Raw genomic sequence first — 15,753 nt, forward strand, 5'->3', positions numbered from 1 at the left:
AATTTTTTTAATATATCTCATTAATTATAGGCTTTATGTATACTAAAAAATATTAGATAATATAATTTATTGTCAAAAATTCAAAGTTCAATTTAAAATCAATTTCTAATTAATTTGATGATAATTTTGTAACATAATTTTGAGGCCCCAAAATTTTAAATATATCTCATTAATTATAGACTTTATATATACTAAAAAAATATTAAGCAATATAACTTATTATCAAATTTATATTATATTAAAACTTCAAAGTTCAAATCGAAATATAAAATTATGTTGACAATGCCAGTTACTGACTTATTGTTCTAAAATGAGCTTCTTAAATTTAAAATTGTTGAAAACGTATTTGAGATCCTAGAGAGATTGAATGATTTGACAATATCTATATACATATATAAAAGCTCAATCACTTTCAAAAATAGTAAGTTAGTTTTCCTACCAAAAATCACCTTACTATTTTTAAAAATAAATTTTTCTTTCTATTTTTTTTATCAATCTACTCTAGATAATAATAATAATAATAATAATAATAATAATAATAATAATAATAATAATAATAATAATAATAATAATAATAATAATAATAATACAAAAACGTACTAAAAATTTAATAAATGTAAATCATATTAGAAATTCTATTTTGAAGTTATATATATATATATATAATTATTTATCTACAAATTTATATTTTAAGCTCAAGAGTTCTAAAATGAAAAAATATAAGTTTAATCTTAGTAACTGCATGAAATTGTTATAATAAAAAATTTAAATATAAACATAATACTATATAGTAAAAATATAAAAAAATAGAATAAAATAAACAAATTTTAAAATGTCATGATTCTTGATCATAACAAATTTTAAATTTCATCTTTGCTAGGTTATCAAAATAGAAATTTTAAAATTAAACTATATATTCATTAAATAATATATATATATATATATATATGCTATTAGTACTGTGTATATTTCAGTAGAAATTTTGTATAAGTTATTTTAATATAATGTGTATATATTATATCATCTTTAATTTTGTCATGTATGAACGAAATTAAAATTCAGGGCAAATTTCAGAATGAGCTAAAGTTTATGTATTTATATTATAACTTTATATAGTTGAAAAAAAATAGCAAAATTAACTAATAGTTTGTGAATTTACAGTCAATTAACGCCTCAAAAAAATATATATTATGAAATGCAAATAAGTAAAAAGTAATTAAAAGTTCCAAAAATCCTTTCAAAACTAATAGAAAATTTGAAAGAAAAATATCTAGATATTTGGGTGGAAATTTTTTAAATAGATAATAATAATCGTTAGTTAAAAAGGTTTTGTCAAGATCTTGATCATTCATTTTATATCCTCCAATTATAAGATGGTTTTATCTTCATTTTAATGATATTATCTTTATTAGAGCTATTTTATATAATAATATAAGTAACTTATAGAATTTTATTTTCTAAATATAATATTCTAAAAAATATAAATTTTTTTACCGTGCATCGCACGGGAGTAATACTAGTTATGTATAGAAAAAGAGATTAAGAGATTTTAGATAACATGCAACTAAAAATGCTAGATAAAGTCATTTTTTATAAGTAATGAAAAATTTTATTTTTCAATATATTGAGGGCCCATTTTTATAATTTCGCCCAGGGCCTCATTTTTCTCAGGACCGGCCCTGCATGCACGCGACGCACATCTATTTTACAAAAACACGACGATCGACAAAATACAAAATTGATGAGGCATCACACGCTCACCAAAAATAATTCAAAAAAGGAATCATGATCTGGAGAAGTAGGACTTGGTGGAGAAGAGACGCTTGGGCGAGAACATCCCCATGTACCTGGGCGAGGCCAGGCCATCGATGGGGCGATAACTCGGCATGATGTAGCCTTCCCTGTCGGCCTGCGGCAGCTTCACGGTGGCGCCGCTGAAGGTTCCGCACTTGGCGAGCTTCCCCAGCCACGAGTTCTTCTTGTGCGCGGGCTTGTGCGACGTCCCGTTGATGTTGTCGCACAGATACTGCTTCACCATGTGCAGCCCCTGCTCCATCACCTCCGGCGGCGGCGACACCAGCGGGTTGCCCTCCACGCTGAGCTTCTGCAGTTTCTTCAGGCAGCCGATGGAGTCGGGGAGGGCGGTGATCTTGTTGTAGCTGACGTCCAGCTCCACCAGCGACATGAGGAGCCCCACCGAGTAGGGGAGGGCGCCCAGGTACTGGAAGTTCTGGCTGACGTTGAGGATCTGCAGGTTGATGAGGTTCTCCAGGTCGTCCGGGAGGGAGCGGAGGCAGTTGAGCCGGGCGTCCAGCACGCGGAGGTTCGTCAGGTGGGACGTCGACTGCGGCAGGAATGCCAGCTTGTTTGAGTTTACCGACAGCTTTCTTAGGTTTAGGAGCTCGAACCCGATCGTGTCGGGGAGTTGCCGGAGCTTGTTGAAGTTGGCGTTCAGCTCTTGAAGGGATCTGCGTAATTATTTAATTAATTAGGGTTTGATTAACGGATTGAAAATGAAAGTTGACCAATAATTGTTTAGTGATAAGCCACTTGATAAGTTAGATAAGATGGATGAGTGGGTATCTGATAAGTTGGGGTGTTTCAGTTTGGGCCCACGTGTGAGTGTACAGGTGTACCAAATATATATATATATGATAAACAAGGAGATCGAGCTGTAGGTTGTTTGATGATTATTATATTATATATATATGTGTGTGAGAAGAGAAGAGAAGAGATAGATATGTAATAAATTACCTGCAGTTCTCGATGGTTCTAGGAAGTTCTTGAAGGAGATTGCCGGAGACGTTCAAGATCTTGAGCTTGGAGAGACATCCTATGGAGTTTGGGAGGCACTTGAGCTGATTGGAGTGCACGTCTAACACGATCACGTTTAGGAGTCGCGCTGTCAACGATTCCGGGATGCTCTGTCAATCACCACTTATAAACTTATATAAATATATATCTCTCTTTAATTAAGCATGAATTAAGGAAACAACACAAATGATCACGTCTTTGCACGTTCATGTATTCAAGCAACAGCCACATACGTCGTTAAGATGGAGAGGACAAAATATGTGGGAGTGGGACAATTCTTTCATAAAATTGTAACTTGTGTTTAAAACTCATTCCGTACATATATTGGTTTTCTTTTCACACAGATTTTATTATTGCACATAAACAGACACTTTAATTCTGGATGAATTCACAGGATATATATATGTACGTTGATTATAAGTTCTGAATATTTGTTCGTAGCTACAACTTCCCAAAAAATTGTTATTTTTAATTGGAGACATAATATTATTAATACAGTAATTTTTTGACGAACCCGAAGATTTATACTTTTATCACAATTACAAACATATATGTTTAATTAATTATTTCTTCCTTGATGCAACCAACGATATGATGAATAATTATGTTTTGATGGAATTTAAAATTTACCTGGAGATTGTTGTTGGAGATGTCTAATTTGCAGATGGTGGCCAAATTGAGAGGGGGATTAGGAAGTGAATCCAAAGACATCCCACTCAAATCCACGATCTCCAGCTTATTGGAATCTTCATCAGAATCCTGTGTCTGCTTCTTACTCCTCATATTAATCCCCACCTGCTGTCGCTGTTCGTACATCATCTTCATTTATACACACACACACCTCTCTCTCGATGTATATCAAAATTAATGAATACAATTAGAAAAGCAAGGGTCTCATCATGAGCAAGATCAGACCGGGGGACTAATTGTATATATGTAGAGAGAGAGAAAGGGAGAGAGAGAGAGAGAGGGGGGCGAAGAAGAAGAAGAAGAAGAGAGAAGGTGGAAATTATTATACTAAAAAAGAGTAAATTAGAGATGGTACGTACGGTCAATAAGAGGTGGTGAGGAATGGCAAAGTACAAAATCCGTATAATGTGCGTAATGACGTTACCAACTCTGCTCCTTCTAAAAGTCAACCCTTTCGGTTACTTGCGCTACCCGCCAATTGCGCTCTACTTCCCCACTATATTTCCATTTTCACTGACGTTGCCGTTTCATTATTAAATTATACTGTATATACGCTACCTCATCTTTTGTACCCCAATAAACATTTTTTTCCTCTTTTTTCATTGGGAAATAAATTAAATATAGTCGATTTCCTACACAAAGTGACACATTCATGATGTGTTTGTGGGATATATCATGGAAAATACCGTACGGTCATTTTGTTTCTCTACGCTGAATGTCGACTCACTCTTCGTCTCTCCCTTCTTCTTCTTTTTCTTGTTTACAAATATATTTTATTTGAACACTAGTACTTTTTTATAATTCACTTGAGTTTTGGATAATGATCGATTAGAAATACATTTCTGTTATTATACTAAGAGTTTACTTTGGAAAGGGCAAACATTTCAAGAATTCAGAAATAGTTTAATGTTCATGATCAGCATTATTTAAGGGATACAGTTGTGCTCGGCTCGAAAAAATAAAAGGATATATATACACAGATGAGAATAAATCCAAAAGTAGTTAATTAAGCGTGACGTTGGAGTATTATTTTTGTCTAAGTTTAATAGATTAATTTACTTGGGACAATTGTAGTACCATTATATATGTTTATACACCCAATCAACCCAATCACATTCCTCAGATTGTATAAAAACTCATGTCAACTACTACCAACCGTCAAAACAATACTAATTAAATTACTAATGTTCAATACATAAACATTTTATATAGAATAATATTTAAAATTTGGATTAAAAAAAACATGTACTTTTTAGAAGCCATGTTGATTAGCAAAATTCAAATTATTCTTTGAATTCGCACAAAAAAAAAGAGGATCTTTCTGTTTTCTCAATAAAAAAAGAGGGATGTCTCTATAACTCTATTGTATTCCCCTGTTGAAATTAAATATCGACAGCCCATAATTAGAATACGATTTGTCCCTCGTAAAATTAATATACAAAAGAGTATTAAAGAGTAATAAAAGGAGCGATCGAGGACAGGCCCGAGAAGGAGACTATGACGCTGGATTCGAATTAGCACTAATCCAGATGAAGACAAGACGCATATTAATTGTTAATTGTTTTGTATAATTATTTTGTAGTGATGAAAAAGACAAATCAAACACTATTTTGCAAGTCAGTTTCTTTATGGCGACAAACTTTGGTGGCTTCCCATTTTTCTAATGCGAAATTACGCTCTCCATTGCGGATCCTTAGGATTCGGATGTCTACATTTTCATGTGTTTTAGTCAAAACAAAAGATAAGGTTGTTTCTCAACAAATTAATAAATAAATAAATAATAGCGTAATCTCATTCAACATTTGAAAGTTTGAGACCTGCCTTATTTTATGGGACTCGAATCCAAAACCTTTGGCTTCAGGCATTAACTTCTTACCGCTTGGTCAACACGTGCATACAAGAGACGTGCCTTATTTATTATCAAGTATATAGCATTATGTGAGCATGTGTTAGCCTAGCAATAGATGGTTAATACACAAGGCCTGAGGTCCTGAGTTAGAGTCCACTGTCGTGTTGTTTTTAAATTTTGTTTATTTATTTATGTTATTTATATATAAAAATATATATATATATATAGCATTATTTATTCGCAAAATCTTTCGTGCGGACATACATAAACTCTAGTATGATATTCATAAGTGTTCTATAAAAGGTGTAGTTAGAACACTTGTAAATGTTATTGAAGTTTGTGTGTGTTCGTATTGAACGGAAGTCCGCATGGGAGACCTCATTTATTTTATTTGAGATTCATAAATTTATTTGAGTTTTGAGTCGAGTTTAATTGAATATAATTAATGGATTATAAATCTAAACTCTGTATGTGGCTAGGGTAGCAATCTCAGAGGTGAGATGTGAACTTGAATCCCACCAATAATATTTAAATCAATATATATATATATATATATATATATATATATATATATGGAGAGGTTCAAATAAGAACCACTAATAAAATAAGAATGGAGAACCATTTTAAGCCATTCGATCATCAAGATCTACGGTGGATGCATCATCTTGGTGGATGGATGCAGGTGCTGGGTTCGAATCCTGAAGGGAGCAAAAAAATTATTTTTTTCGGATGCATTAAATTTAATAGCGGATGCATTAATGTGTATAGCAGATGCAGTAATTTTATTGGTTCTTATGTTCTCACGATAATTGTGGTTCTCACTATAACCGCACCCTATATATATATATATAAATGAATTTATGAGCTCGCAAACTAAGCAAACCATTACAACAAATTTGAGCTTAATCATTAATTATTTTTCAAAATTTAATTTAATAAGTTGAGATGGTTTTTTGTTGAATCAAATCTATATAATATATAAAACATGAGTTTAACGTAAACTTTTTCCCACCAAAATTTCTTTCTCTTCACTTTTCTTTTTTTATTTTGTTTCTCATTTAAAAATCATCAATTTTGACTTATAAAAATATATTCAATATAGATGTTAAATTAAAGATAAAAGAAAAGATCTTTAATTTGATATAAGAATTATAAAAATTTATTCTAAAATAAATAAGTTATTATTGTTTATAGTCACAAAATTAGTATTTTTTCTCTCCTCTCTCATCTATTCTCTCCTCTCTCCTAAATCCATTCTTTTGAATGTCACGTTTATCTTCTTTCTATTTGACTCCTTTTTCTATATTATTTTATTTTATTTTTATATTTTTATTAGATATCATTTTTAATATTTATGCAACTAAAAAGATTAAACTTATATTTGTTCATTTTAGAACTCTTTAACTTAATAAATTAATTAGTTTTATTTATAAAAATAAATCTCATCTTTTCAGCAAAATCAATTATTTGAATGTGCATAAGAACTTTATTTTAAAATTTATATTCAAACAAAATGACCGTATAAATATGATTTAAATATTCATTCAAAAATATATTAAACTATATACAAATAAATAGTTTTGTACATCTTAGAATATTATATGATACATAATGATGCTCATTATCATTTACTTGCTTTTGATATTTGATGATTTATATATTTATGCACAATATCAATTATAAATAATTAATTGGTATTTCAAAAATAAAAAAAGTTCAAATATTTTAAGATTCATGTATTTATTGAGATTATGTCGTTCATAACTTTAATATTTTTGATTGAGATCCATGTTTACATTTGTTTATATTTAATATGTATATTTATTTAAAGGTTAATTGCATCAAAATACCTGACCTTTTCCCAACATTTAGTTTTTTGACAAACTTTTTAATTGTAGCAAAAATTTTAGCTATGTTTCAATTTATTGCAATGTTCATCCCGCGTATATTTCCGGCCAAATCCATGTTGAGGTGGACCTCCGTAAAGCTTAGGTGGCATGTCGTGCCGGGTAATGAAACATTGTTGTCTCAAATCCATTGCAATAAATTGAAACGTAGCTAAAATAAATTGGCCGAAAATGAATGGATTTGGCCGGAAATATACGCGGGACGGACATTGCAATAAATTAAAATGTAGCTAAAATTTTTGCTACAATTAAAAAGTTTGTCAAAAAACCAAATTTTGGAAAAATGTCAGGTATTTTGATGCAATTAACCCTTTATTTAAAATATCGTTTACTTTCAATATCGATCGTGCATCGCACGATCAATGGTAAGTCAGTGCATGCACAATTGTGAATAAATAATGATAAGGTTCGCCACAATGTGAAAAATGCCCAAAATGTCAATGAAAATGCAAGCTAGCCTTCGCGGATATTATTCAAACTATTTTCATTATCCCTGGAAAAAAAAAAGGCTTATCAAGTTTACAAATTAATTCTGACAAATTGAAGAAAAGCGGACCACACACGTTGTGATATAATTTGATGCATGAACAAGTTTATGGACCCGTGAAAAGGAGTTTTGTGCATGAGCGATAATAAGTTTTTTTTTTATTATTACTAATTTTTTTGTTGATTTTAATTTATTTCACACACCTTTAAGCCGTAAAATGTGTATATATATAAACTCGACTTCAAGTGTGTATAGAGGGTATTTTTTTTGCAGCGGTAGAGCCGATTTATTTGAAGATATATACACGGCTTATTTAGGTAATTCGGTTATTCATGACGTGTTTGTATTGATTTTGTAAAACAAAAATTTACTTAGAACACAATAGCTAGAAATTTGTTAGTTTTCAATAACTTGTTGAGAATTCTATAATGTAAATATAACAATATGTTAGTGGAAATTTTAACATTAGCTATTAGTATTGTGTCGTATTAATATGATTTTTTTTGTGTTCATCGTATATATAGATAGATATACATGGAGTAGTTATAATAAAATTCAAAGTTATTCTAAGATGAGAAATAAATTTAGTAAATATAGTACATTAACATAATTCATATTGCATTTTACAATATATAGTTGTATATGCCTTCTTATAGTTGTATGATTTTAATAATTTAGTTTTTATGAGAAATGTAAAAATACGACACAACTCTTGTAAAATACGAATTATGTTACCGTGCATTTATTAAATTTGGTTCTCATCAATAACTTTGATTTTTATGTTATCCACACGCACACACATATATAGGGGAGAGCTAAAATAAGTATACTTCTTAAGATATAAAATAAGAATCATTTTAAGCCCTTAGATCATCATGATCTACGGTTGATTCGTAACCCTGTTGAATGGATTTATGGTCCTGAATTCGAATCCCAAAGGTAGCGGAATTTTATTTTGGGATAAGGTACAAATCCACCCCTAAACTAGACACCCCTAGAGCATATACCTCCCCATTCTCGACCTTGGCCCAAATACACCCCCGAAGTCCAAAAAATGGTGCATTTAAACCCAGCAAAATAACGTTCGTTTCTTGCCGTTAACTTGCTGGGTTTAAATGCACCATTTTTATGGACTCTGAGGGTGTATTTGAGCCGAGGTCGAGAATGAGGGGATATACGCGCAAGTTAACTGAATTTTTTTTTTCTTTTAATTTCTAAGTGGGCCCTCCTAATCGTCGGACGAAAAGAAGTGTCATCGGTAATAACATAGAGGCAGCTGCGTTTTCAGGAGAAAGGGGCGAGGCATAGAACAACAGCCTCACCAATTTTCGGAAGCTACTGGCAACGACGTCATTGGATTTTAGAGAGAGGGATGGTGGCGCCAAGAGTCGACAGACGAGCACCACCCTTGCCTAGCCCTTCAGCGACGACGACAAACTTTTATAAGGGAATTAGAGCTCGATTTGGGTATTCAAAATTTCACGTGAGAGAGAGAGAAGAAGAAGAAGGTTGTGTGTGATTGAGATGGAAGGCTAAGGAGCTCGCCAACAGCCTACTCACGCAGATCAATTGGTGAGTGGGCTGCCGGCGAGCTCCTTAGCTTTCCCTCTCAATCACACACAACCTTCTTCTTCTTCTTCTCTCTCTCGTGAAATTTCAAATACTTAAATCGGGCCCTAATTCCCCTATAAAAGTTTATCGCTACCGCCACTGAAGGACTAGGCAAGGATGGTGCTCGTCTGTCAACTCCTAGCGCCACCATACCTTTCTCTAAAATTCGGTGACGTCGTCGCCGGTAGCTTTCAAAAATCGGTGAGGTCTATGCCTCGCCCCCTTCTCCTGAAAATGTTGCTGCCTCTATATCATTGCCGCTGACACTTCTTTTCGTTTGGCGAGCAGGAGGTCCCACTTAGAAATTTAAAAAAAAATTAAGTTAACTTGCGCGTATAACCCCCATTCTTGACCTTGTCTCGAATACACCCCCAAAGTCCATAAAAAATGTGCATTTTAACCCAACAAGTAACGGCAAGAAACGCCCGTTAACTTGCTTGGTTTAAATGCGCCCTTTTTATGGACTCTAAGGGTGTATTTGGGCCAAGGTCGAAAATGAGGGGGTATACGCTCTAGGGGTGGATTTGTACTTTAACCCTTTTATTTTTCACAATTCATACCTTTATACAGCGAATTCATACGTGTTCTACATAAAATTCATATATTGAAAATTGCTCTTATTTCTTATTTTAAGATGTGTTTTCACGGTAGCCCACCCCTATAATATATATATATATGGTTGGCTTCTACATATCAAATATTCCATAAAAAGTGGATTTGATTAGAATTAAATAAGGAAATTAATGGATATGTTAAGGGAATAAATTACAATCATATCCTTTGTGCTAAAAATAAGAGATATGGCCGCATGAAATCAGATTGAATATTAGACGTCCGATCAAGAGAAATCAATGAACAAAATTGCTTCTCACTTCTCACAATATTTAAGCTTCTCAATTGAACTCTTCCCTATATATAGGGTGAAGTTCTATGGAGACCACTTCTTATATAGAGAATGAAGACCAAATCTTGTGCGTCGATCTTGCTTAATCTAACGGTGATCATTCGTCCATTAATTATTGTAATTTTTCCATATTTATTTATTTCCCTAATTACAACTAATCAAATCTTTTATTTATGCTCAAATCTCTCCCTCACTGATCCGTCCCTCTCTCCAAACTCACGCTCTCTCTCTCTTCCATACATTCGTAGAAAATACTAATGAACATACTAATGTTCGTAGAAAAACAAACGAACATACTAATGTTCACATAGAAAATACTAATGAACGTACTAATTTCGTTGCTATGTTCGTAGAAAAATGAATGAACATACTAATGTTCAATGATGTATGCGTAGAAAAACAAATGAACAACGATATGTTTGTAGGAAAATAAATGAACATACTAATGTTCAGCTATTACGTTCATTGACGAATGGTATCACATCAGAAAAAGAATGGAGTATTTCACGGAATTTCATAAACATACCAAATTAATTTAATATCATGGAATTTTATGGTCCCTTGATTCAGATTCATCCAACGGACATGATGTGGTCTCTATTCTCCATCTAAGTAGGTGGTTGATGAAGCACCAGCCTTCACCTGTGCCTACTTCTAAATCTTCAGTCAAGCACTTCACAAACCATCCCCAATTTGCTTCATTTTCTATCTCTACCGCAACCCATGCAACTGGATACATTTGATTATTGGCATACTTACCAACTGCACAGAGAATAATCCCACCTAGACAAGTCTTTAAGAAACAACCATCAAATCCTAAGATTGGTCTACGTACAATCCTGCTTAAATCATTTTCTTAAGGTATTATATCCCATATAAAGTGCCTTAAACACATTAGAATCCCCAGTCACCAACTCAAATCTTCCATCTGGATCTACCCTCCTGTTTTCTGCAATGTAACTCCTCACCAAACCATAATGGTCATTAACTGTCCCACTAACCATTTGTTGGGCAATTGACTTACCCTTATATAGCCTATCCCTTCCAACTTTGGTCCCAAACCTCCTCCAGATGTCATCCCTCAACTCAGGAATACTGATATTACTCCTTATTCTGAAAACATTCAGATATCTTTCGACAATCCACTTTGAACTGACTAACTTGTTATTCATAGATTTGGTGCATTTGTGTCTCCCACCAAGTGTCTTAATCTTGAAAGACCCTTTTCCACTCACTAAAATGGCATAAACCCTCCACTGACAAGGAGGATCACAGTATGCTTCACACTATTTAGGACCTACCCTTTTGAAATGAATGTATCTCCCATTCTCTATTGCCCATGTGGTAAGAGCATCCCTACACTCCCAGCCATCCTGAAATCTCAAACCAAGTCTAATATCCAAATTCTTATGGTCACATTTTGGGTCATAGACTACCCTTTTAACCCTACGTTTCAAGAACATTTCATCCTCATCTGTTGAGTTAACTGCCCCATCAGATGAGTCATACTCAGAGACATACCCTTCTCCTTGTAGGTCTTGCTCAGTCCTAACATCATCATCAATCATCTCAAAAATTTTCTTGTTGGCAATTAGACTTCTTTTTATCCTAGATTGAATGTATTCCTCATCACCCGAGGCTAGTTCTAGGTCATCCAACCAATCATCATCACTAGAAGCTGAACCTTATGGTGGTTCATAGTCTTCATCCTCACTCTCATTAATGTCCTCTACCCAATCATTATAGTGGTCACTTAAAGCATGTTCATCATCCTCATCATCCACGTATGTATGCTCACTTACCTTACCCTTGCTCTTCTTATCACTAACAGTTTGCACTACATCAATAGGTAACTTAGACTTACCATTTTCACTCATCCCACACTCATCACCCTTGCCCTTCTTATCACTAACAGTCTGACAGTCACCCTTAGCATTAAACCATTTTCCACATTAATTTTGTACCATCAATATACAGGTTCAATACATTGGTCCTAACAGAAATTGTGGCCAACGAATCCATTACCTCTTTATCAGATAATATTTCCACATATTCATCAATCGGAGTCTTATACCACAGTTTTGCAGAACTATTGAACCCTATGCTTTCCACCAACTCAATTACATCAAAATATCCAAACCTATCTCTATCTAACTTCGTTTTTCAGTCAACTATTCCACCTAAATAGGTATCTTTACCACCCAGCTTCATAAAACGACCACCATGATGTAAAAAACAATAAAAAGTTTCACTGCAAACGAACAAAAATGAATTTGTTCTCAGCCATGCAAAAAAAAAAAACAGTTTTTACTGAATAAAGTGAAGAACACTTAAAAACTGATTAAAGGGGCCTACCTTTGAGACATTTCTCCAGTGTTTTGCGGTCCCAGATGCCACCTTCAATCCGACAGCCTGCAATTCTTTAATCTTTCTCCCAAATCACACCCGCAGTACTCGAAGAACAGCGACAGGTCCTTTTCCCGTGTACAATAAGGTAATTCTAGGGTTAAAGTGTAAATGGGGGTAATACTGCGTGATAAATACACGACAATGTTGAAACGACGTCGTTTTAACTTAAATGACGTCAACTAATTCTTAAATTAAAACGGCGACGTTCGATTTCACCGTCCCACATTGACACCTTGGAACGGTTGCCATGTCATTCCAACTCAGCTTTAATTATGTCGCGTATGCTCGCCGGGGGAAAAATCAAACTAATTACTCCGAAGATGTATTTACGAGCAAAATTAAAAGGTTGTGATATATTCCTGAATTTGGTAATTTCTCATGGATTTAGCGGCAGTTAACCCTAAAGTTTATTTATGGCGAATGTATAAGTATATACCTTCAAGTACATATTTCCAGTATCCTCAAATCCAATCACACCAAGACCTTTCATGGCCTACACCAAGACCAAATACAAGATCATTTACATCCAATATTTTCCATTCAAGTTATCAAAATCAAAATATTACCTGAGCTCTCTCTCTCTCTCTCTGTTGTTGTTCCCACATTTCTAGAAGTTTGGCCTTGTTCAGTGGAGGAGGGATTTTTATAAGGCGCCTTCCTCGTTTCACCTGTCAAAGAACATAGGTGATTAGATAAAACTATCTAACTTTATCAAATAAAAAAAATAAAAAAACAAACTATCAGTCGGCTTCGATGGTTTGATGACTTCTTCATTTTTACAAGATCTGATGTTGTGGCCCTCTTGCAAACATCTCTTACACGTCATTTGTAAGCCTGAGCGAGGTAATCTTGTATGACCTTCACAATCCTTTTCTTCAATGCCTCTTCTTCTTTTTTTCTTTGGCCTACCCGGCATGTTTTCTATTTCAGGAGGTTTCACAACATATCCATCTGCACTTAGCCACATCTTATAGCCGTTCATTGGTTCTATGCCATATCTATATGCTTTCTTAAATTCTTTCACCGTATAACAATATGCCACATAGTCCACTGGATCTGCCTTGAGAAAAGTTATTGCAGCAATTGCATGAATGGATGGGATGCTAGTGATATCCCATTCCTGACAGTTACAAGTCTTACCCACTATACTAACCACGAACTGATCTTCTCTATAACGCACCTCAAATTTATCATGTAGAGTGGGAATACAGATGCAATACCTGCTCTTATACTTTAATTTCTCCAACTTTGCGTTGATTGTTGGACACAATTTTGAAGCCACGCCAGACATCTCTTCATGCTTCATGTGTTGTCATTTCATCATTTGTCTTCTTATCGCCTCAAGCATGTCAATTATACGTTTTCCTCGTACATTCAATATATAAGCATTAAAGGTTTTCGATATACTGTTGCATGTCGATCATATCACATGTAGGTCGGGTTGAGATGAAAGCCTTACAAAATCTGACAGGTTCTCTGGCTACAAAGTCATCATGCGCTGCCTTATCTATAGCTTTCATATCCTCCAATGCCTTTTTATGTGCTTCTACGTATGTGAATCTTGCTGCTGTCCAAAAGATATTCTTTAATGTTGGCCCTTTGTTTTTTTTTCCCAGTTGCTATATACGTGTCTGGCGCAATTGTGATGCTCGGCACGTGGAGTTAATTCAACAACTGCATTCAACAAACCCTGCATATAAAACCAGTGTTACTGCAAATGCATGAAAGAGATATAATCTGTAAATATCTTTCTTACCTTCTGTTGATCACTAATGAATGTGAAGCCGAGACCATCTCCTATTCCGAGCTCCTCAAACAAAATCGTAAGAAACCACATCTAGTTCGCTTGGTTCTCAACCTGTACTACAACCCAAGCGATGGGGTACATGTGGTTGTTCCCATCCTTCCCAATAGCAGTTAATAACATGCCTTCAAAACCCGCCTTCAAAAAACATCCATAACAACCTATAAGGTTTCTACAGCCTTCTAAGAAGCCATTCTTCAATGCACTGAAGCCTACATAAAATGACTTAAAACCACCTCCTATTTCCAGATGTAATTCAAACCCGCCTTCTCAATTCACTTTCTTTAATACAGAAACGTAGCTCCTTAGCTTTGCATGATGCTCTTCAGATGTTCCATTCAATAATTTCATAGCCAAAGCTTTAGCTCTATATAACTTTGACACAGATACTTGACAACCATATTGTATCATCAAGTCATTCTCCATCTCTTTGACATTCATATTTGGTCTAGCTCTAAAGATCTCCAAGTATTCATATGCAATCCATTCTAATGTTGCTTGCTTGTTGTGTGCTTCAAAAAGTCAATCGTGCTTCTCAGTTAGTACTTTGATGACAAATGTACAGTCACTTTTCATCAGACTTGCATATACCCTCCATTGACACTTCGTGCATTTTGCTTCTACTTGCTTCTTATTGTTTCAAGTAAATGATATAGAATTTCCATTTGCCACTGAAAAATTCTGAATGACCTTTCTACACTCGGCTGCATCAGTAAACCTCATACCAAGTCTAAGCTTGAGAGACTTATGATCACATTTTGGATCATACCTCACCTTCACAAGTTTTTTCCTTTTTCCAGTATTCTCATCTATGCTCAATTCACTACCACTTGACATTGAGTATATATCTCCATCGCTGTCTTCGTATTCAGAAAAAGCCTCATATGTTGTGTCATTACATTTAGAAAAAATCATCTTCTCTTTCATTACGAGAACACTCGAAGAATCATCATTAGAATTTTTTCTATGATCAGCCTCAATTACCTCAGTTTTCTTCTTCCTATTATCTATATAAACACTAACATAATTTTGCCCCATAACCACATCAGATATCATTTCAAGCACCTCCTGATCATTTTTGATAACTTTGTAAGATTGTGTACTAATATCTCTGAAGCATAACGAATCCCATGAAATGTATCCCAGATTCTCCATCTCATCTTTCAATTCTAAATATCCGAACCTATCAATATCAAATCCAACCTTACTAGATATTAAACCACCAACATATTCCTCATTACTTTCCACCACAACATAAGTCCCACCGTGATGAAAATA

The 15,753-nt window shown here is 34.1% G+C and overlaps 1 protein-coding gene across 1 annotated transcript; it reads right to left on the reverse strand.

Annotated features, from left to right (window-relative positions):
• Positions 1 to 1,683: 1,683 nt before the first annotated feature.
• Positions 1,684 to 3,839, reverse strand: LOC130997541 (plant intracellular Ras-group-related LRR protein 6). Its single transcript, XM_057922880.1, has 3 exons — positions 3,445 to 3,839; positions 2,755 to 2,924; positions 1,684 to 2,468 (listed from the first exon to the last, which is right to left on the reverse strand). The coding sequence occupies exons 1-3, from the start codon at positions 3,637 to 3,639 to the stop codon at positions 1,784 to 1,786; spliced, it is 1,050 nt and encodes a 349-aa protein (XP_057778863.1). The 5' UTR covers positions 3,640 to 3,839; the 3' UTR covers positions 1,684 to 1,783.
• Positions 3,840 to 15,753: the final 11,914 nt, after the last annotated feature.

The sequence above is a fragment of the Salvia miltiorrhiza genome, chromosome 8, assembly GCF_028751815.1.
Source record: "Salvia miltiorrhiza cultivar Shanhuang (shh) chromosome 8, IMPLAD_Smil_shh, whole genome shotgun sequence".
Taxonomy (NCBI): Eukaryota; Viridiplantae; Streptophyta; class Magnoliopsida; order Lamiales; family Lamiaceae; genus Salvia; species Salvia miltiorrhiza.